We start from the raw sequence: 24,341 nt of genomic DNA, 5'->3' as shown, positions 1-24,341 counted from the left end.
CAGACACTCTCTGTACAATGAAAAAGTGGAGGTGCACCCTAGAGAGTAAATTATACGTATACAAAGAAGGAAGAGAAAGACTCTTTTGTTGGGGCACTCTTTTGCTTAGATTACGTTTTAGTAATCAATTAATGACAATTTGGTATAGTTAAGGTATGGTGAGGGTCTGAGGTGGGTTACCTTCCAACAAACAAGGTTTGAGCCCCGTCAGAGCGGCTCTGGACTTAGTGCCTCTCCGTGTGGGCAGCTTCAAGATATGAATCTGGGCTGGTGATTTGGTGCTAGTGATACGAAGCTGTGGGATAGAATATATCCCCGGTATATGGAGGGTTTTAAGATATAACTTTTAATAATTAATTTAAAAAAAATTCACTAGACAGACGTTTTTTAGACGTTGACACACATACACGTATAAACAGACAATAATCACGCTTATGTATCGGTGCTTTAAGATGCACTGATCCACAGATTACACGGATTTGCAGGTTCATACAAACGAAATGTGTGACTTCCCTTTAGCAGTCTATTTGTGGATATAATTGTCGTGTGTACCTTGTACTACTGATGTGTATTGACAATAATACAGTTTATAATCCAACAACACAATTGTCTCCAGAGGGGAAGAAAGATTAAATTCCACAGTATGAGTCTGAAGTAGTGTATCAACACTGCTAACTGCATTTCTTTTCTACAATGTATTACTTAGTTGCAGGTTCCATTTAAGGTCAATCCTTTGAAAAAAGGACACTTAGTATGTTTTGCAAAGAAGATCATATACAATAAAAAAATGTACAGTCCTGATATAAATATAGTATAGGTGAAAAATATAAGGGTATGATTCTTATACAGTTTCTCGCTATATGGCGTTTTTTGAAAATACACCTCAGGTATAATCAAGGTTTTTTTTATTCTTATAACATAATGATAACCGGCGTTAGAGGAAACAAAACAAGAAATATTAGCAGCTCAGCAGTTGAAATTTCACATTTCTTAACTTCTATTGTGGTTCCACAACTATGTGTGTAAGTATATCAGAGGGTGCCGGATATTTATATCCACAAAGTTTCTGGAGTGTTCAATGATAAGTAACAAGACTAAATCTCTCTCACTCCCGACAGGTGAGGAAGAAGGAGAGAGCGAAAGAGTGAGAGAGAGATAAAGTAGGGTTGTAAGTGGGGGTTGGAACCTGAGTCTCCCAGTCTGGGTAAGGTGATCCCAAACCGACTTTATATACCATAGACAGCGGAGGGGAACCTGGTAATGATAAGGAAGTCACCTTTCCTGTATAACAGGAGATCCCAGTCCAATTGTAAGCTGCCACTAAGTTTCTAGTGGGCTTTGTAGGTATTGGGGGGGGGGGGGGGGGGAACCGTTCCCTATGGGATGTCAGTGAAATGCAGAGAGGATACCACTCCAAGGTCCCCTCAGTAACAAGCGGCTGGTGCCCAGCTTTGTATACCTCAGAGTCAGGATGGAATAAATGCATATAACTGAGAATAGTGTGGAGTTGAGTGCTGGGGTAGGTGTGCTGCTGTCCTCCGCATGTACCTGCCGGTAGGGTATGGTAGAGCGTGAATGGGAGCAGTATGCGCGAGGTCGGGAGAGAGAGTGTAGCTGTCTGTGCACTTCGTAAGCTCAGTGGCACCTGGCGAGGTTTCCTTGATAGATAGCTGCTGCTGCGGGAGGCGCTCCGTAGTAGCGTCACTCCACTATCACCACCAACGATCGTTTCACCTGGTAGGCTTCTTCAAGGTGAGCGTGTGCCCCAACAAAAGAGAGTCTTTCTCTTCCTTCTTTGTAGACCTATTGATTGTGTCGACATAATGACAGTGTTGACCAAACACATGTCAGCCTTCAGTCATGTCGACCTTCAGTGGTCGACCTTTGCTTGTTGACCTAATGTCAATCCAATGCTCCATACCTGTTTTAGTAGAGTCCCAATAGCTGCATGAAATGGTAGCACGATTCCCGACTTCAGTGTACTCCAACCTGTCATCTGAGTGACTTTGTCAGAGGCATCTGACATTCAGGTTTCAGTACTTTATGTATGTGTCATTGGAATACTTGCTTTCTGTCCTATAATCTCATGGGGACTCTCAACTTTCTACTAGTCCCTGTCCCTCACACTCATGAGACAATAGCCCACCTATCCAAGCAAAATGGTTGGGATGGAGTAATGATGACACCATTCATAGTAACCTGAATCTAAATAGCCCCAGCTGCCTGAAGCCTCAATAGTACCTCCGCACTCCTCACACCTGCTAACTGGACCTCCTGTTGCAGGATCTCTCATCTACCCCAGGGTGAGCAGTATCATGTATGGAAAGCCTATTATGCCTCTATGCTGTACAAAAATAACATGTGAAAAGCTTTGTTCTTTTGAGTATCTGCTATCATATTTTTTCATATGTATTTTGTTTTGTTTTTGGTACTTGTTTCCTAGTACGGCGCCAGCGCTAAAAATTGTATCCATCGGGTGCTAAAAAATCGCGTCGATCGCATCGCATGCAACCAAATTGCATGCGATGCGATCAACGTGATCAACGTGATTTGGTCCCTGAGACCCGATTTTCCATGCCCCAATGTTACATGCCCCCCAGACTCCAATTTTCATTGTATCCCCACCCAGATGGTTGATTTTATATAGTGTGGCGAACGCAGCGAGCCACCGAGGCCGAAGCGTGGCGAGCAGACACACATTACTTCACAGGTATTACGCGTCCGCTCGCCACACTTCGGGCACTATATAAAATGAACTCCACGCCGATGTGGATAGTGGGGGTATGAAAAGGTCGGAGGACGCGTTCCGCCACCCCTCGCGGGCTCACTGCGCTTGCCACGCTTCGGGTTGGCGTTAACGATGGGGGGGCATTTTACATACAAATTACCCATCAGGGTGGGTATACAATCAAAAATTGGGTCCATTGGGCCATTTAACATTGTTCCCTATGTAAAATCGGGTCCATCGCATCGGTCGCATTGTATGCCATTATAATGCAGATGGGGCAGATGTAACATGTGCATTATAATGGCATACAATGGACCCGATTTTACATAGGAATTTAACATTGAATACAATGCATTCAATGTTAAATCGCGTCAGTCGCGTCGCTCGCATCACATTCCATAACTTAAGGCATGCGATGGACGCGATTTTTTAATTGTCATGGAAAAGGCTCAAAATAGCACTAAAATCGCGTTGGTCGCATCCATCGCATACCTCAAGTTACCTTAACTTAAGGTATGCGATCACCTACGACGGGCGCCGTGCTAGGAAACAAGTACCTGTTTTTTTAAATGGAGCATTGGACCTGATTCGACCAGATCGCAGATCTGCTAAAAAGCAGAGCCCTGCTATCTGATAGCTGCCTCCCTGCTATAGTGAAAACCTGCCCCTGTGCAAGCCGGTCAATGGACTGCGATAAAATCGCAGACTGGTGAAAATAGGCAAATCCATTTGCATCATCCCACTTTGTGCAGTCAGAGTAACCCTGGACTTACTCAGAGGTGACATCAGAAGCCCTTGTTGAAAACGCCCATCCACGCCTGCGTTTTCTGTGACACTCCCCAAAAAAGGTGATGCCAGCTGCCCGCCCCCAGCACCCATGTCATGGCCTCATTACCATGAGAATGCACTGAGGACTGAATAAACCAGAATTATCCCCAATAGTTTCACTCTCTGCCAGAAGATGGCAGTGTTTCGGAGACTCAAAGACACTAGACATATATATAGATGATAGCAATGTTGTTGTTTTTTTAAAGACAAATGAGATTGTGTGTATTAGTTAAATATTAACATTACCTGACCTTTACCAGGTGGTCTGAGATGTTCTCTGGGCTTTGGACACTGGATGGACGCAACTGGAAAAGATTGCACCCAACAGCAAAGCCAGTGATCTTGAAAGTTCTTGGCAGCCATATGTTCGAGGTTCCTGATAAGAGCAGTGTTTGTCTGGGAGAAGGTGACATCCTTCTGCTGTTGAACAAGATCAATAAAGATTGGTGGCAGGTCAGAAAAATCGGAGACTGTGAAAGCACCAAACCATTCCATGTGCCCACCTCCTATATCAATGATCTCATCACTCAAAGAAATGTGGGACACAGAAGCAGAGACAAGAAGAGTCTAGGTAATGCACTGGTGGTAATGCACATAGCGTGCACTGGTATTCATGTGTTTCTTTTCCTATATTGTCAGCTTTCCTGAAAACAATGAGGAGATGTACTGAAATATAGATGACGAGCAAAATCAAAATAGGAGTTCATAAAATAAATGTGTTCACTTTGTATATATGTGTTTATACAAGGTTCAATATGATACTTAGGGAGCTGCATGCACTACATGTGCGGTCTGCTGACCGATATCTGATGCTGTCCTATTTAGATACATTTGAGGGTACTTTATTTTCAGGTAAACACTTCCACCCCCTCCAAAAAAAGGCTGCTTTTGTAGTCTCCTAAAGGTGTAGGAGGTCTGACTTTTGCTGAGACAATTGTACGGATGGTGTAATGGTTAGCATTACTGCCTCACAGCACCAAGGTCATGTGTTGGATTCCCACCATGGCCCTAACTGTGTGGAGTTTTTATATTCTCCCCATGCTTGTGTGGGTTTCCTCCAGTTTCTTCCCACAATCCAAAAATATACTGGTAGGTTAATTAGCTTTCAATAAAATTAACCCTACAATGTCTTTGTGTGCGTGTACATGTGGTAGGGAATATAGATTGTGAGCTCTACAGGGGCAAGGACTGATGTGAATGGCCAAACATTCTCTGTAAAGCCCTTTGGAATATGTGCGCTATATAAATAACTGGTAAATAATAATAAATAAATAAACTTTGGCAGCTGATTTTTTTGGAAGGTGCACTCCAGAGTAATTTGAACTACGCTGGGCATCTATTTACTTACAGTTCCCTTTATAGCGCAGCAGATTCTGTTGCACTTTACAATTGTAGACAGTGATAAAACAAACTGGGTAACAACAGACAGACTTGGAGGTTAGAGGGCCCTGCTGCAAGCTTACAGTCTATGGGGATATAGGAGGGAAACACAAGGACATGCTTCAGTAATAGCATATCAGTCCCACCAAGTTGCAAGTCCAGTAGAAAAGCTATATAATACATAAGTGCCTCAGAGGGTTATGCATGTAGAGCTTAAATATGATAGGTTTGCCTGAAGAAGTGAGTTTTCAGGGAACGCTTGAAAGTTTGGAGGCTAGTGGAGAGGCTTACTGTGCGTGGAAGACATTCCATAGGATGGGAGCAGCCCGATGATTAGACAATGCACAACAACCCAAAATGAAGGCATCTAAAGCTGAGCAACATAGAAAGTCATATGTTTTTATTCACCCATTTAAATAAATATGTAATACATTTATTTTTGTGATGTCATTTGGGCGCTTAAATCATTTATGCAAGATAAAACCACTACTATCAAATGTTTTATTTAAAAAGACAGGCTAAATTGTTGTGATTCCAATGAGGTACTGTAGTCACTGCATTTTTAAAGTGGTATTCAATGACGGGTGCTATTACCGACAGGGGAAATAGCGCCCACCGTCTATTCAATGCTGCCTTTTCCAACAGCATAGAAGGTGGATTTCGACAAACCAGATCCGTCTTTTAATCAATTCGAATGTTTTGCTGGAAACGGCCGTGGATTGTCCATTTCACAACCGTTTCTCAATAATCCATGGATGTTTTCGCCGACGCTCTCACCTTTCGCTACTCAACAGGTGGAACATTGAATTCCTTAAATAGCTGTCCCAATAACTAGACAAGACGGTTCTCAATGAAAATACACAATTTATTAACTAAAAAACGTCAGGTGACAAATTAGACATTAATAGTCAATGCGCAATATTAAAATAATATATCACAGGGATATTGGGCGTGATGTTTAGAATGAAAATGAAAATGGCTGACAAAGTAAACTGACTATTACCATCCAATCGGTTTCTATCCAATCCAGAGATTTGTTGACACAATAGTTCTGGTGTTCCCCTATGATTTCAAGTGCTCTAACCTCCCATTTAGATGATCTTCCTCTGTATACTGGAATAATTAGGGATCATACAGGTATCCCAAGATTGAATTGATCCAGATGATTCGAAGGATGCCAGTGGATGTCAGCAAGATGTTTAGCAGCTAAATTGTGTATTTTCATTGAGAACCGTCTTGTCTAGTAATTGGGACAGCTAGCGCTGGAACACTTTTATTATTTAATCTTTCATATCTAATTAGGGTCTGACAACCCTGTGCCAGTAGCTATTGATTAGGCACCACACACCACATTTTCTGAACATTGAATTCCTCCTGTTGAGTCTCTGTCGAGCAGAGCGAAAAACGGGTCAGGATTCCGACTGTCAGTACGTTCCAAGATCCAAGATTGAATACCCCCCCAGAGCGGTAATTCATTTAAAGATAAAACAAACCTGTTTTTTCTCAAAAATATATTGCAACTTTACATCTAATGAATATCTTACTGGACTCACGCCAGCTCCTGACAATCACTGGCTTTTACGTTTGGGGTTTGATGATCAAACTTTGATCTGATCTGTTTTCTAGGTATGTAATAGTTATTTTGTCTTCTCTCATTAAACAGGATCCAAACTGTTTCATAGATCCCAGGATAACCTGCCGGCTTCTCTTTGTGTTCCCTCTACAATGGAACAACAATACTTAATGAACAAGAATGGTGAAGATTCACCAAAGAAAGAATCTGAAAGGAAGATTTTAGCAACCAGTATGACGAGAGCACATAAAAAGTCTGCCAGCTTCTCCCTTAGTTCTTCTTGGCACGGACAGTTCCCTAAAAGTGAAAAGCAGAAAGACACATTCCAAAAGTGTGCCTCTGAGAAGGTGAGTGCGGCGCATCCTTAATTATTGTTTTATTGCATCTCTTTGTGATTGCCTATTGACTCACTAGCCCTTGATACATGTACATGTTAAATGGTGGCTTTATTTGATTTTGTCTTGAGAATAAAACCATATAAATGAGCTTTGATAGTACAAATGGTATCACACAGAATTCATGTCTGGTATTGCCAGGGCAGGATTAAGGCTTTGGGGGGCCCGGGGCATTTAAGGGATTACTACCCTAGGGGGGGGGTATGTTAGATTGTGTATACCTCGCAACATGACCCATTCCAGGAGGGACAAACGGCCTGATTCAGAGACACTCGCTAGACAGCCTAGCAAGCGTGTAAGCGCTTCCCGCCGTCCCGAATCCCCTCGGTAGAATGGGAGGGGTTGTGTTCGCTAAAACATCCGGTCTCAGGCGGTCGCTAGCAGGAGAAATCATTTGATGTTCCCTCACCATCTAATTATTTCTCTGCCTTCGGTAATAAAAGTCAGTCTAAATGGACTTTTATTACAGCCGCTATCCATTAAAAGGGGGCGGGCCCGTGCAGGAATCGCCCCACCTGCGTTTAAACACTGGGTGTTCCCCTGATGCCGCCCCCTTCCCTCCCCTACCTGTACAAACACCTCGCCAAGGGTGATACTCGCCAAATGCATTTGCACAGAGAGGCTGCACATGCGCAAATACGCACATGCACATGCACATGCACAGTCCCTGACTTCGGCCCCTTCAGAGTGGATCTGAATTAAGCCCAAAATGCTCCTTATCAGGACTTTCCTCTCAATATGTAATTGGGTTCTCCTGTTTTTATTTATTTCATTTATAATAAAGACATTTTAACACAGGTGATTGCATTTACAAATTAAAGGGAAGTCCTGGTAGAGAGGATTGTTACCCTTTAATGAGTCATGCTGAGAGGTATGGCTTGTGTATATTAAATTTAAACCATTGGAGTATATTATTTTTAAAACAATAGTTTAAACCAGTGGTAGCCAACTACGGTCCTCGAGTGCTACCAACAGTTCACATTTTCCAGACAACCTAGCTGCTGCACAGGTGCACTTATTACTAGCTGAAACATTTTCAAAGATCAACAGGTCGAGCCAATTACTTCACTTGTGATTCTGTGAGGAGGTGTTGGCAATCCTGCATTACCAGGGAAGTCCAGCAACAGAGCATTTTCTCCCTGAAGGAAAGGGTCAGGTAGGCAACCCTGCATTACACCATTCATACTGCACATTTATATACCAGCGGCAGCCCAGTGCCCCCACTTATGTGTTTATATGCCAGCCAGAGCAATCACTTATGTGTTTATATGCCAACCATACTTGCCTACCTGACCCTCTCCATGCGGGAGAAAATGCTCTGTTTCTGGACTTCCCTGGTAATGTAGGATTGCCATCACCTGTGGGGAGCTGGGTAAAGGTGTTTCACCACAGGTGATGGCAATCCTACATTACCAGGGAAGTCCAGGAACAGAGCATTTTCTCCTTCATGGAGAGGGTCAGGTAGGCAAGTATGGTTAACCTTTTCAAAAACAGATGATGGCAATCATACATTAAAGGCCCATACACACTGGGTGACTTTTAGCTGAAAGCCACTCAAAACAGCCTGTTTGAGCGGCTTTCAGCTCAAAGCCGCACAGTGTGTATGCTCCAACGATGAGCGGTGAGCGCTGCTACACTCTCCCGCATCATCACCAGGGGAAGCCGTTCATCTGCTGGTTATACCAGCAGATGAGCGACGTTGAGGATGGCTTTGCATAGCTCTGCGCTATGCAACGCCATCCTCCCCCCCTCCATCAGCGCCGGGCAGGGGGAAAGCCGCTCAGTGTGTATGCACTGAGCATCTTTCCCCGCAGCGAGGATTGACATCATCGCTGTCCATACATGGTGGGCATAGTCGCCCAGTGTGTATGGACCTTAAGAGGAAAGTCCAGAAGCAGAGTAGTTTGTCCCTCCTGGCATGGGCCATGTTGGGAGGTATGCCAGTGCTCCCACTTATGTATTTCTATAACACCCCAGTGCTGCCACTTAGGTATTTATATGCCAGCCCAGTGCCCCCCACTTATGTATTTATATGCCAGCCCAGTGCCCCCACTTATGTGTTTATATGCCAGCCCAGTGCTTCCACTCATGTATTTATATGCCAGCCCAGTGCCCCCCACTTATGTATTTATATGCCAGCCCAGTGCCCCCCACTTATGTATTTATATGCCAGCCCAGTGCCCCCACTTATGTGTTTATATGCCAGCCCAGTGCTTCCACTCATGTATTTATATGCCAGCCCAGTGCCCCCACTTATGTATTTATAAGCCAGCCCAGTGCCTTCACTTATGTGTTTATATGCCAGCCAAAAGCTCCCACTTATGTATTTATATGCCAGCCCAGAGCCTTCACTTATGTATTTATATGCCAGCCCAGTGCCCCCCACTTATGTATTTATATGCCAGCCCAGAGCCATCACTTATGTGTTTATATGCCAGCCCAGAGACATCGCTTATGTGTTTATATGCCAGCCCAGTGCCCCCCACTTATGTATTTATATGCCAGCCCAGAGCCATCACTTATGTGTTTATATGCCAGCCCAGTGCCCCCCACTTATGTATTTATATACCAGCCCAGTGCCCCCCACTTATGTATTTATATGCCAGCCCAGTGCCCCCCACTTATGTATTTATATGCCAGCCCAGTGCCCCCCACTTATGTATTTATATGCCAGCCAAGAGCCATCACTTATGTGTTTATATGCCAGCCCAGTGCCCCCCACTTATGTATTTATATGCCAGCCCAGAGCCATCACTTATGTATTTATATACCAGCCCAGAGCCTTTGATAGGTAACCTCGATGGGGTGAAACCATCTGCAAGAGAACCATCGATGGTTTAACCCAGGGCTGCCACTAGGATTTGCGGGGCCCGGGACTGACCTTAAGTCCGGGTTCCCCCGCTAACCCCCCCTCCCCTCCCGGGTTGCGTCCGCATTATGTCATACATTGGGTGCCTTACCTGTCTCCTGGCCTGCTCAGCGTCCTCCATCGCTCCCTCCGAACTCCGTGGAAAAACCGCAGCCGCCAGCTCTAAGCCATGTGTCCCGCTCTGCCCTGCTAGTGCTGCCTGCTAGCAGAATCGCTGGAAGCAGCAGAAACTCTTAGAACTACTAGCCCCGTCATGCCCCACGGTATACTATCACTGAGGCTGAGCTGGGGGACCGCCGGGTGGGGGAGGTGTCCAGCCGCGGGGGTGGCACCGTGGCGCTGTGGGCAGCTGCCAGGGCCCCTCCAGAGGCCGGGGCCCGGGACAGCTGTACCCACAGCACCCCCCTGTCGGCGGCCCTGGTTTAACCCACCAATGGACACCCCTGCTTTACAATTCAGTGGGCTGTGGTCTAATGAGAGCCCGGGTGCTGTTCTCTGAGCGAGTGTCAGGGGCGGAGCTTAGCTTGTGCATCATCAATGGTGGGAAACCATCTGATTCACCCCCATCAATAGCTAAAATATTTCACATTGGTCATAGACCATCGATGATTTTAAAGCATTTATGTTCAATGGCCATCCCTATTGAAGATGCATTGTCCAATGACCGCTCATGTGCATTAAGCATCTCTGATTCAAACTTGCCCCCCCTAGAAGAAGCTTTTGTTAAATTGTATTGAAAACTGGTAACTTATAGTATTACTTACCACTACATGTGGCAATAAAGCAACCACATACTTACCTTAGTGCAGAGGTTCCCAAACGCGGTCCTCAAGGCACCCCAACGGTCCAGGTATTAAGTTTATCCATGCCTGGCCACAGGTGACTTAATTAGTTACTCAGTCAGTCTGATTTAACCATCTGTGCTGAGCTATGGATATACCTAAAACCTGGACCGTTGGGGTGCCTTGAGGCCCGCTTTTGGGAACCTCTGCCTTAGTGTATACTTCCCTCTGCTAATCTCCCTCTTCAGCTGATTTAAGCTTGTCTGCATAGAGGGGTATGGATCATTTGGACCTAAATGCATGTCGACTTAATACTCGACCATCATGCTGGTGACCCAATGACCGTATCATGCATAGAGACATAAACAAACACTGGAGTGTTATGTCAAATAGAAGTGCAAAACATGGGTGGATAGGCATACTGTATACACACAAATACACCATCGGTCAACAGACTCAGGGGCTTTTTCCATAGACATGGAAAGAGTCGACATGAGTTTTTCATGTTTTTTTTGTCAATGTCAGCACCTGAGCATCTGGACCCCCAGTTAGTGTACCGCACCCCCTTGCATGGCTTGATTCACCTCGACGTTTCCATGTCTCAACCTTTTCCATGTTGACCATCTGCTTATGTTGACCTTTTATCAAAGTCAACATTTTGCATGTAGACATTTTGATGTTGACCTAGACATTGTTAGCCATCTGGATACCGGAATGGAACTGTCTCATAGGAGTGATGGATTGTGTTGCCATGGTTACATCATGGGTCTGATTCAGACCTGATCCAAGGCCGGGTGATTATTGATAGACTAAGCATATGTACAGGCCATAGTACGCATGCCTGAGGCCGGGGTGTGGTATATTTCACCGACAGTCGGGATTCCCACAGTCATTACTCATACGTCGGAATCCCGACTGCACAGCGGGGGGAGCACAATGAAGCCCCTTGCGCGCTCGCTGCGCTCACCACGCTGGACCCCCACGAGGGAGCAGTCGGGATTCCTCGATGAAACCCTTTTCATTTTTTTAATCGCTGGCCGGTAGCAAGGTGATTGACATGAAGCCGACGTGCGGGGTGGTAACCAACCGTTTTCTGGGAGTGTCAGGAAAAAAGCCCCGTATCCTGAGTCACGCACATGCTCACGGCAGTATACGGTCACTAGGTCAACTGTCAGTTTTTTGACTGACATGTCCTGACAGGCGGTATTTCATGGCCTACCATCCACTAGGGCGCAGAGGGAAAATATACTGTAATAGTGTGCCAAGAATAGCGAGGTGTGAAGCTTCTTTGGTGTCCATATCGACTGTTTGGACATCCGGGGAAAAAAACCCATGTCGACCTTTTGCCTTTAAATCTTCCCAATGTCGACCTAATGCTTGTGCCGACCTAATGGTCCTGTCGACCTTAAGCCATGTCGATCTTTTTCATGTGTTGAGCTATGGCCCATCGACCTTCAGTGGTCAACCTAATGCATGTCGACCTTAGTCGACCTCTCAGGGCAAGACTATTGCAACTAGCATAGGGTTGGTGTAAGTGCCACAAGGATAGCAGAGACGAGGCATATGATAATGGTGCATTACATAGATATAGTCACCTTAGCATTCTCATTGTAATTAATCTGCTTTCGGACCTGCGTGCAACTAAGAATTGGGCCCTTTGACAGTACAAGCTGTGTAAGTAGAAGCATAATGAAAGGAGGCTAGTGTTGTTGTTTTACACTCTCCTTGCAAAATTCTGTATAACAGTTCCTCTTTTTAGAAGGGGAACAGGATATAGCAAGGCGGTGATAGGCCAGTAATGGAAATGTAGACCACAAGGGAAAGCTGAGCTCCGGACATGTACAATGTAACGCCTGCTTACAACCTGATGACTGTCTGCACTTTACAGGTACAACTGTTCGCCTCTAGGTAATGTCTGATCTTGCTGCATGAGCTGGTGTGTACCAGGAGGGACTTTTGCATGTATGTGTTGTTGGGAGCTGTAACTGTAAAACATGCAGGGAATCTTTACTGATGGAAGTGTGGTCATGTTACTGTCTGTAAACCCAGGTGCAGCGTCCTTGATGCTCAGCAAAAAGCACCCAGGATGCTGCGTTCAAATGGCTAAATTCAGACAACTCTCCTAAGGAGGGTTCTGATTGGCTTTTGATATTTTAAATCTTAAGGTGCGCAGAGCCTCCATGTGTCAGCAATAGAGTTCTCATTTTACATGGCTGATACATGCTGTGCATTTACTAGTGAATTGCTGTTTGATTTCTGCTGCCTGCTACCTGCTACCTGTACTACCTGACCTTGGCTATGTATACTATACTATGATATCTGCTAACTTTAAGGATCTTTTTGTACATTTACTGGTATAGACTTAACCTGACCATACGTTAGAGCGACCTGCATACGATGCAGATTGTACGCAGGGCGTATGGTTGATCGGTCGTATGTGCTTAAAACACATACAATCTATATACAGTATACTCTGCTTACGACCGCACGTCATCCCGACTGGCCAGAAGTTTGACCTGTTCCTGGTCATTCTTTTCTCTCTGTTATTTGTATACTTCCAATTATCAAGAAGATTACTTTGTCCATAACTACTGGATCATAGTTGCACACATCTAATAAGTGGTACAGTATGAAGCTGAATCAGAAGGGTATGCAGGGGACTAGCTAGTTTGGTAATCCAGTGACAGATCAGAATTGGACTACATGCAACTGGTAGGCTGGAATTACACAAACAAGAGGATGAGTATGCAGCCTAGATAGTAGACTAGGATGGTACTGTACATACATGATGGTACTGTACAGGTCTGATATCAGGCACAAGCTAGTAGAAGGAACAGTATACACGTAATTGGCCAAGGTGGTCTATAAGGGTATGGGTCATTCGGTCGGCACACCTGGGTCGACATGCATTGGGTCGACCACTGAAGGTCGACATGGCTTAGGTCAACACCTGAAATAAGTCCATATGCCTACGGTCGACATGCCTAAGGTCGACCTAAGCATTCATTCGACAATGGCTAGGTCGACAGTCAAAAGGTGGACATGAGGTTTTTTTTTTAATTTTGTCCCAAATATCGACATGGTCGACATGGACACCATATTGGTGCACTGCGTCCCCTTGCATGGCTCGCTGCGTCCCAGTGGATGGAAGGGCATGAAATACCGCCTGTTGGCACGCGTCGGCTCAATTTATTTGGTAAAAACCCATGTTCATCATTAGACTGTCGACCTAGCCATCATCGACCTATTGCTTGTGTCGAACATCCATCCATGTCGACCTATTTCAGGTGTCGACCTAAGCAATGTTGACTATCAGTGGTCGACCTAAGGACCGTAAACCAGTCTATAGTATCAGATTGTATGCATGATTTGACAGAATGTACTAGATAAATGATATCTAGAATTTGGTTGGTTGAATGCAGATCATGGTACATTCCCCGTGGTATGTAGATGATAGGCATATTAAATTAGCCCCAACGATTACCATGGGAAGTGAGCCTGGAGCTACAGTTTTCAATTTACCGCTATTCAATTAATTGCATGGAGCTATAGATGAACGAGTTTGCAGAAGACTTCGTAAGGAGAACAAGCCCTAATTACCAATGATTTCTAGTGTATGCCCCTGTATGGTAAACAACACATGTGCTGGGATAACGGGCAGATTGCACAGTTAAAATTTCAGCCTGTAATAGTTTATGTTAAACATATTGCAACAGGTAGTGTTGACGAAACTTCCATAGATGGTAACATATCATGCACACAAATGATGTTGTAACATTATCTTCATTTGATACCCCTTGTATTTCTAGTTGCATTTCATGTATATTTTAGATAGAAGCAGTGGTGCCCTGTGCCAGAAAAATAATTGGTGTTCTCCCCCCCCCCCCCCCTCCATATTCAAACCATCAGAGCCGGCCCTAGCCTAAATGATGCCCTAGACAAGATTTTGGCTGGTGCCCCCTAGCACCGCCACTAGTTCCGCCTCTCACCCTGCTCCCATTTTCCAGCACCATCAACTCTCATCATAGCAGTCATCATTTTGGTGCCCCTACCCGCAATTGTTTTAATAGAAACAGCGCACACATTTGGTGCGCAGCCCAAACAGGGGTGTGTTCTTGCTGGGAAGGGGCATGGCCACACAATAGTACCCCCAAATCAAATTATGCCACACCGTAGTGCAACTTTATTCACATTATATCATGTGATGGTGTCCCTTATTCACGTTACATCACACAGTAGTACCACTTTACCTTATGTACATTACTCCTCACATTATTCACATTATACCCTTAGAAAAAATCCTGAGAAAATATTGTATTTTAAGCACCTCCATGGCCACACTGCAACCCAGCACAAAGCAGTGTGTGCTGGGCAGAGGAGAAGAGCTGCAGCTGCTGCTGTCACTTAAGGGGAGGGGGTCCGGAGCCCCCACTGGGCCCTTCCATCAGACTTTGGCCTGGGTAATTTGTACCCCCTACCCCTTTCTCTCGGCACCCCTGATAATACCACACAGTAATGCCCCTTACACATGACACACATTATTAATGTCCTTATAACCATAATGCCCCTTTCACATTATACCAACCTTTATTAATGCCCTTCATACACATAATGCCCCTTACACATATGTTGCACATTATTAATGCCCTTATACACATGACACACATAATACCCCTTACACATATGTTGCACATTATTAATGCCCTTATACACATGACACACATAATACCCATTACACATATGTTGCACATTATTAATGCCCTTATACACATGACACACATAATGCCTGTTACACATATGTCGCACATTAATAATGCGTGTATACATGACACACATAATGCCCCTTACACATATGCCGAACACTTTTGCACAACCAACCCACCCGCAGACAGCACTCGCACAGCCGCTAACACTGTGACCTCTGCCTCTGCTTGGATACAGATGTTTCCTCATACATCTTGACTCAATAGGCCATGCAGCTTCTGGCCAGTTCTGCTAATGTTGGGCGCCTTTTTTTGCTGAAAATTCGTCTTATTTGCATTGTTATGACCAGCACACACAAGGTGCTTCCAATGATTAAAATGATATGCAGCATGCCTATATTCTGTGTGCCACTGTGGCTGTACCTGCATACAGAATGCTATGTTACATTGATTTCCATGAATACACTATTTCATAAGCAGATACAGCCTCACTCACACACAGAATATAGGCATGCTGCATACCATTTTAATCAGCAGAAGCTGCTGATGCCCCATAGGCATTCCAAATACCCTAGGCAATTGCCTAATTTGCCTATGCCTAAGGCCGGCTCTGCAAACCATTAACATTACAACACACAGTATTAGCCGTAATACACAGTACAAAGCACAGTAGTGTCTGTTATTAACATTATACCACACAGTATTGTCTTTAATTCACATTACACAGCACAGTAGTGCCCCTTATTCACATTACAGCACACAATAGTACCCCTTATACATGTTATACCACACAGTAGTGCCCATTATTCACATTACACCACACCACACAGTAGCTCACTTATAAATGTTACACATTGTGCAATAGTACAGCCCTTTATAAACACACAACACCACAGCTGAGCCACTTATACATGTTACACATTGTGAAACAGCAGAGACCCTAATAAACACAGCTGTAAAGGCCTTCCTCTGCATTATTATCATTCCTCCTTCACATTTATCATTATTCCTTCTCATCATTATCATTTCTCAGAGGCAGTTGATAATGTGCAGAGGGAGACTGGTAGAGGCAGTGAGTGACAGACGCTTGGTAACAGGCATTGAGAAGCTGGCAGAGGGTGATGGGGAGAGGCAGCAGGTGACTGGAATATGGTAAAAGTGAGAGGCAGTGGGTGACAGGCAAAGAGTGAGGAGGAGAGACATTTGAGGCAAAGGCAGTGGGTGACAGGCAGAGGCAGTGTCTGATGTGACGTCAGCCACCTGCCCCGGCACACTGTGTCATGGCCACATTTGCATGGGAATGCCCAACTATTGCTGAGTGTGCTACCCAGTACACTCAGCAATAGTTGGCTTTTTGATAACTACTACACCCTCGGTTCAGCCCTGTGTGGAATCATAAAATTCCTGTACTGTCTATCTAGACACTGGAGATCTATCAACCAAGATAGGAGCATCGATGTTTGTACAGATATGTTGGTTTTTTTTTTTTTTACATTTCTGAGCGATTTTTGGAAAACCATTTGGCAAATAAGTGTTTATAGATAGGTTGCAAATTTAAGTGAAGTCTCTTTTTGTGAGGAGTGATTGTTCCATTGATTTATATGAGCACACGTGCAGCATAATGCTGTTGTGCCATAATATTCACTAATAGCATTGTTTGCTTTCTACGTCTGTGCAGTTCCTTCTCCTTTCTACTTTTACACTTATGCAAAAATAACTTGTGGTTGTTCACCTTCCTAGAACTGCTCAGCTCCCTTTCATACAGTACAGTATGTCATAGATAGTACCACAGACAATGATGTACAACCCCCCCTACCCTTCCCCCCCCCCCCCATCATGCAGCTACACACACACACAAACACAACCATACATGCAGACAGTCATATATATTCTCACAGAAACATACACACAGCCACATATAGCCACATATAAAAACACAGAATATGACGTTAGATAAGAACCTCGTGGCTTATCCAGTCTGCCCCTTTTTTAACCATATTATTACTGCAAACCTTATTTGATCATTATTTCATTGCAAGGATATCCAGACTTTCCAATTCTCGTGGGTCGGTCAAGATTTCTTGTGACTGTCCCACCCATGGCCAGCAGTGGGGAGCGGGCAGTTGGGAGTCACCTCTGTCGATTGGTTGGTTATAAGCCCTCATTAGAGTTTGCCAAATTAGTAGAATAATAAATAAAGCAGTATCTGATTGTGATTGGACGTCTGGATCCCTCGGTTTCAACCAACGTAGTTATTTTTCTGAATTGCTGGAAATTTCCCTTACTTCCTTACTTCAGCTACGACACAAGTTATACTGTAGTAATCTTTTAATGTATTGAACTTTGACTAGTGCTCAGGTGAAATCATAAACCCTTCACATTACAAATCATACTATCTGTCCTTGGACTTTCTGATTAACTGTTGTCATTGAGTCACATACAGCGCCAGAAACACTGAAGCTTTCTGTACTGGGTCTTGGGGGCTACATATATGAAGGTTCTCTGGATTTATTATTGAGGGACCACAGCAGGTATCTCCATTATCTACCGCAGTCCCTTTATTTCCAACAACAAAAGCAGCCCCCATAGGTTTTACCAAGGTACTTCTAGGCAGTCAGATTTACCAAAGCTTGGCCCTGACACATTCAGATCTTGTTAACTGCTTTAGCCTATGGGCTACATATTACAAAAATTACCCTGCCAATGACCTCTGGAGCCTCAGTGTATGCATCTGTATATGACTCATACTTACCTACCCCCCGGGAACGACCAGGAGGCTCCTGAAAATCCCCTCAGCCCTAGAAACAAACTCCGTCATCAATAACTGCTTCTGGGAGGGGCTAAAATTATGCAAATTGCATTATTTTGGCTGTTTTTAACCCCACCCATTCTCTGTAGGCCTGCAAATTGTGGTAGTCCGTTGGAATGGGGGCGGTGCTTGATTACTTCACCACCAGACTTCTCCCGGAAGGGAGCTGAAAAATGTAGGCAAGTATGATATGAATGCATCTTAGGGAATCACAAATGTTGTTGATAAGAAATTAGAATGATCAGGTCTAGGACTTGATAGTTAACACATATGCCCATAGTATTACTTGTCAGTGATTTGTACAATCCCCTTCATTTCCTAGGAGCAAAAGACAGTGGCAATTGCAGGATTTTTAGAGGGGGGTTTCCAAATGTAATCCAAAATCTCCCACTCTGCAATGCATTGGAGTAAATACAGGAGTCTGGGGGAGTGGTAACAGCTTGAATGATCCACATATACAGTAAGTGTGATATAAGAAGCTGGTACACTAGGCATGTGCAGCTGCTCTGCTCTGTCCCTTATACGGCATGATGTGGTGGCAGCTCTACTGACCATATTATATAGCAGTGCTATTGTTGTCATAATTTAAGGCACTTGCCAAGAGGAGGAGGGTTTCAGGGCAACCAGAACCCACCCCCCCCCCTGCATTTGCCTATGAAAGGTAATATTTTAATATATTCTTAATGTTTGCAGAATTGTTGGCTTAAATAACAGGCATTTACAAAGGTACAGTATTTGCATCATCCAAATAGTGGTGACGACAATGTGTTGTGTCTCTAACTTACGCTCCATCACAAGGACATAAATCATGATGAGCGTCAGACCTTGCTACCGTTACTTTAATTTCGCCAATGCCAATACCATAAATATATAAAAGTCAGGAACCTGGTAACTGAGGTGTACAGGCCCTGCACATGCGTATATACGCCCGTATGCATACGCAGAGCAGCACCATCGGTCCTTGGTGCAAATAAACTGGGGACAGATCCTTGTTGAATCAGGCCCATTGTGTAGATCCCCCTAATGCCGCATAAACAGCTCTGACCTGTTGAGACATGGACTCCACAAGCCCTCTGAGGGTATCCTGTGGTAGCTGACACTAAGACATTAGCAAAAGTCCTAAATTATGAGGTGGGGCCTCCATGGATCAGACTGGATTTTCCAGAACATCCCACAGACGCTCGTTTGGATTGAAATTGTGAATTTGGAGGCCAAGTAAACACCTTTAACACCACGTCCTTATTAAAGGTTCTAGGTGTCCTAGGCTATTACAGATCTCGCTCCACTTGTAATGCTGCTAAACACACTTGTATGGCCGCTCAGGGACTCGCCATTCATACTGCCCATGTGCATGTAACAATGGTTATGCGACTGGCATGTAGAATCTAATGCTTGTGGAGTGTGAAGGAGACTTTTGCAGCGTTGCATGTGGACCACAATAAGGTCTCCTGTCCTCAGGGAATACTGATGAAGAGCAGTAATATCCACATGAATGCCAGGACCCAAAGCTTTCCAGCTAAACATTTCCCAGTGCATCACAATGGATCTGCACCATAGGGCATCCTTCTGAAATCTCTTCCCCAGGTAAATAAAGCACGCAGCCGACCATATAAAAAAGTATAATCTCCACAGTCTAATCAATATTGATCACCGCCGCTTCTAAATGAACCCGCCATGAGCTGGAGTGGGAAAGGGGCCTTGGCGCACCGCCAGATGACTCCACCTGGGAAGAGGTGAGGGAAGGCATCGCCAAGAGCTCTATATCTACCCGCACAAAAGAAACCATCTATAAGCTTTATTATAGGTGGTATTATTCTCCTGACAGATTAGCCCAGATGTTTACCTCTGATTCTCCAGTTTGTTGGCAGGGTTGCGGACAAAGAGGCTCCCTATTCCACATCTGGTGGAAATGTCCTGCCATTACCCCCTTTTGGACCCAAGTCCTTGGCACGTTAAACTCCTTATCTGGCATTTCACTTTCTCTAGACCCCTGGTCCTTTTCACTGGCCTGTCCTTTCCACAATTTAGACCCTCTATTTAACAAACTATTCTTCCACATTTTGGCAGCCACAAAATCTCTTAATAGCTAGGAATTGGAAATCACCATCCCCTCCTACTGTCCAGGCTTTAATTAATTATGTTTGGTTCATTGCTAGTATGGAGAGAATCACATATTTCCTGCACGATTGTCCTCATAAATTTTATCTGATCTGGAAACCTTGGATCTCGGCCTATTCCTCCCTTCTCACTTAAATCTTGTAGTATGTTTCGCTTTTACTATAATACCGTTGACAATTTACCATTAGGTCCTCCCCGATCCTTCAACATCCCATGTACACTATTTCTCTGTCACTGTTATTCAATATATTATCTGTATACTGCTATGTTATCTCTGTCCAATCCTCTCCCCTCCCCTTCCTTTCCCACTCTGATTTAATTTATTTTTCTTTCCTGTTTTACTCTTTGTTTTATTTATTTTTTTAAGAGCTGTTCGTTAATTGTTTATTCCTGCTTTTATTTGTATGTTTGTTCAGCTCTTGTTATATAAATAAAGAGTTAATAAAACAAAACAAAAAATGGCGATTTCTTACCAAATATTGAAATGTCAGTTTTTATCGCGCTCATTAAGGTCGGGTTTAGCCGCATATAGGCCCTTATTCAGATCTGATCACAGTACAAATTTGTTAACAAAATGGGCAAAACAGGTGGGGCAGATGTAACTTGTGCAGAGAGAGTTAGATTTGGGTGGGGTTTGTTGAAACTGAAATCTAAATTGCAGTGTAAAAATAATGCAGCCAGTATTTACCCTGCACAGAAACAAAATAACTCAACCAAATGTAACTCTCTCTGCACATGTTACATCTGCCCCACCTGCAGGGCACATGGTTTTGCTCACTTTGAGAACAAAATTGTACTGCGATCAGATCTGAATAAGGGCCATAGTGACTAACCCTGACCAAACAAATGGACGCGACGTGAAAAGTCATGTCTGAGCGCTCAAACAGGTGACTTTTTGCTTATTTCTGCTTGCCACTTTGGGCGCAGAACAGAGTTACATTTGAACAGCTCCGTTGATCACCCTCTAGTGGCTTCTGGCATGTAAATATTTGAATACGGCCCATTGTGTTAAAACATGTTGCCAACATAAGGAGTGGACAGGGTTGTGTCCTACTGAATCTTGGTGTAGCGTCTGTAGAAGTGAACCCACTATTAGTATGACAATGTATCATTTAAGTGCACAGACGGAGCCCACTGGGGATTTCTCCTGTAACCTGTGGGCCAGTCCAACACTGGATAGTAAGTTAATTTTAGTAATTCAGTTACTGAACCTTATTCTTTTTCGATATAGATTGCATCAGAGATACTTTTTTGTTGTAATCAAACATGTGGAATGGTATTTTCATTTGACATATTTCCAGCTGCAGCTATATTATGAACATTCTGGGTGATATTGCTTTTATATTCTGTTTTTGAATGGGAGCTAGGGTGAATGAGGAGCTTTATATATATATATATATATATATATATATATATATATATAAATATATAGTTGCGCAGCGGGCGGCACTCACGGAAATAAATACAAATGCAAGGGTTTAGCTTAAGCTAAACCCTTGCGTTTGTATTTATTTCTGTGAGTGCCGCCCGCTGCGCAACTATCTATGATTTGTTAATCTAGGAGGGCACCCGGAGCAGCTGATTTTGGAGTGCGAGTGCCGATCCCTTGGACAAGTGTATATATATATATATATATATATATATATATATATATATATATATATATATATATATATTTATATTAATATTAATTGTGTACTTTTTACTCTATTAAGGTGAGTTTGGCCAACACAATGCAGGAGACTCCTGTTTACTATAATCTGGAGGATATGAAGAAGAGGAAAGGTGCTCCTCCTAGTCCCACGTGTCCTCCGGTCCACGTTTTCAAAAATTGGGAATGCCATGTGGACCCCACGACAGGCAGGAACTTCTTTATTAACACAGAAACTAAAGAGAAAACATGGAAGCCTCCAAGGAATTCTAAAGTAAGAACCTCAGGCTGTGTGATTAGATTCATAAAATTTTTGTGCAACACTATAATATCATGTACTGTATATATATGTGTAGTGTCCATGAGAAACACTGCCATCTGCTGGCAGAGAGGGAAACTACACATTTTTGTCACACATGAACAAACACAGAAGGTAGCTTATTGGCTTTCAAATCTTTTGCTTCGAGCAGGCTTACTAAAATACATATATATTTTTTTTTGTCCTGATGAAAATTGCATAAATGCAATTGAAACATTGACTGCTATTCGAGGCCTGGGTGAACGTTCCTTTGAAAATGAGAGAGAGAGAGAGAAAGAGAGAGGGGGGAGGGAGAGGGGAGAGAGATAGAGAGAGAGAGAAACTGTCAACGTGCGCTTTTATTCCTTAGGCAGACATTTCAGGACATCATACTTGGTCGACATTTCGATCCACCACAGGGATCTTTGTCTAGACTGGTGCTATGTGTCCTGTTGGTATTTAATGAATTGGCATCACACCGCCCCCATATTTTTGGAACCAGGTCCGGCTCAATGAGCCCGAGGCTGGTTATGCTCAGGAGGGGGAATTTGTTCTTCATTTTTTAACACAAAATCGCACATGTCCTCAGAATGAATAAATATTGCAAATTTTTTTAAAACATTTTTTATTTGAATTTATATAACAAATGTGAGCACCACTGGCATTTTTAGCCAATGTTTTGCATACCTCTCACAGAGATGTTAGCATTTTTAGCATACAGTTTGCGCATCTCTCGCAGAGCTGTTGGCACTCAAAGGGTTAAGCTGTCCTCCATGCAGCCTAGTTTTACTGCATCATATTATGCACATTTTTCGCTTCTATATGTGCTATATATTGTCTGTGCGTGGGGAAGACACATGCAATTCTCACAGGGATCTGGGTGATAGGTAGACAGTGTCTAGGTGGAAATGCACTAGGTTGACACTGACATTATGTCGACACAAGCAAAATGTTGACCTGGGAATTGTCGACATTTCTTTCACTTTTTAATTTTTGGGGGGGGGGGGGGGGGGCGCTTTTTCCTACTCTAACATCCACATGGCTTCCGATTTTGAACTGTATGTGTGCTGAGCACAGTGGTAGTAGATCTAGGCACCCATTTGAGGGTATTCTGCATGTTTACATGTTGGTGTCAACCTTGTAGACACTGCTGCGGGGAAGGGCTGTAGAGTCTGGCCAGCTGGTGGTGGTGGCGGGGGCGGGCAGCGGGGTCCGTCCAAGTGGCGGAGGTGGCTGGGAGGCTGGAGCTTGTAGCGGCATTTTGCCGGGCGGTGGGATGCGGCTGCTGAATATTTTGAAATGACTGGCCAGCTGAGACTCAGCAGCCGCATCCTGCCACCCAGCAAAATGCCACTCAAACGGTCTCCGCTGCCCGCCCCCCTCCGCCACCACCACCACCAGCTGGCCAGACCCCGCTGCCCTACCCCCGCCATCGCAGCATCTCCCCGGGAGAACTAAATGCAATAAATGGCATGCGATTTATTGCATGTAAAAATAGAACATCAAGCATACCTCCCAACAGTCCCGATTTTATCGGGACAGTCCCGATTGTCAGGGCCTGTCCCGCTGTCCCACCCGCGGGCGGCAGTGTCCCGCGGTGTGGGGGGGCTGTTGGGAGTCCCCCCCTGTCAGCTGCTAAGCAGCGGGGAATAAACGCTGTGCGCATGCGCACAGCGTCTATTCCCGCAGCCAGGGGGCTGGGGGCATGGCTAGAGGCTCACAGAGCCTCTGGGTCATGCCCCCATAGCGGCAAAATGGGGGCGTGGCCTCGCGCAAGAGACGCAAGTATAGGCCACGCCCCGAATTAGGCCACGCCCCCGAAAATTTCGACGTGCCTCCGGCGCGCAGCAGCAACGTCCCGCCTGCTGATGTGCCAAAGTTGGGAGGTATGCATCAAGTGCCAGATCACATGTGAGCCTCCCGGGGAGCAGCCGGGGGGCTCTGGGCAAACTGGTCCAACTTGTCCTTCGGACAAATCGGGGCCAGTGTATGGGGCCTTTAGCGTCAGGAAACCAGATAGTTTTGCATTGTGTTTCCTAATCGGCTGATGAAATATTTCTTTTTGCCTCTTATTATGTGACTTGCATATGTAATTAGATACTCTCTTCAAACAGGCCGTAGTTCCTCCAACAGAATTTGAGTCATCTGAGGAAAATGAGGAGACGGCATCCGCATTACAGCCAGAGGTAATGACTGATAATGGGCAC

General features: G+C 44.4%; 1 protein-coding gene across 3 annotated transcripts in view; it reads left to right on the top strand.

Annotated features, from left to right (window-relative positions):
* Positions 1 to 24,341, top strand: part of ARHGAP9 (Rho GTPase activating protein 9) — a 113,310-nt gene that overhangs the window by 8,414 nt on the left and 80,555 nt on the right. For 2 of the 3 annotated variants that reach the window (XM_083169380.1, XM_083169379.1), the window contains exons 2-5: positions 3,817 to 4,127; positions 6,600 to 6,856; positions 21,901 to 22,110; positions 24,249 to 24,320. In XM_083169380.1, the coding sequence (XP_083025506.1) occupies positions 3,827 to 4,127; positions 6,600 to 6,856; positions 21,901 to 22,110; positions 24,249 to 24,320 (840 nt within the window). In that variant the 5' untranslated portion in view covers positions 3,817 to 3,826. Of the gene's footprint in view, positions 1 to 3,816; positions 4,128 to 6,599; positions 6,857 to 12,327; positions 12,444 to 21,900; positions 22,111 to 24,248; positions 24,321 to 24,341 lie in introns of those variants that run through there. The other variant, XM_083169381.1, reaches the window with a different exon arrangement.

This window comes from Crinia signifera, chromosome 2, assembly GCF_055691185.1.
Source record: "Crinia signifera chromosome 2, ASM5569118v1, whole genome shotgun sequence".
NCBI lineage: Eukaryota > Metazoa > Chordata > Amphibia > Anura > Myobatrachidae > Crinia > Crinia signifera.
Note: the sequence above shows the minus strand (reverse complement) of the source record. Positions and strands in the feature narration are given on the sequence as shown.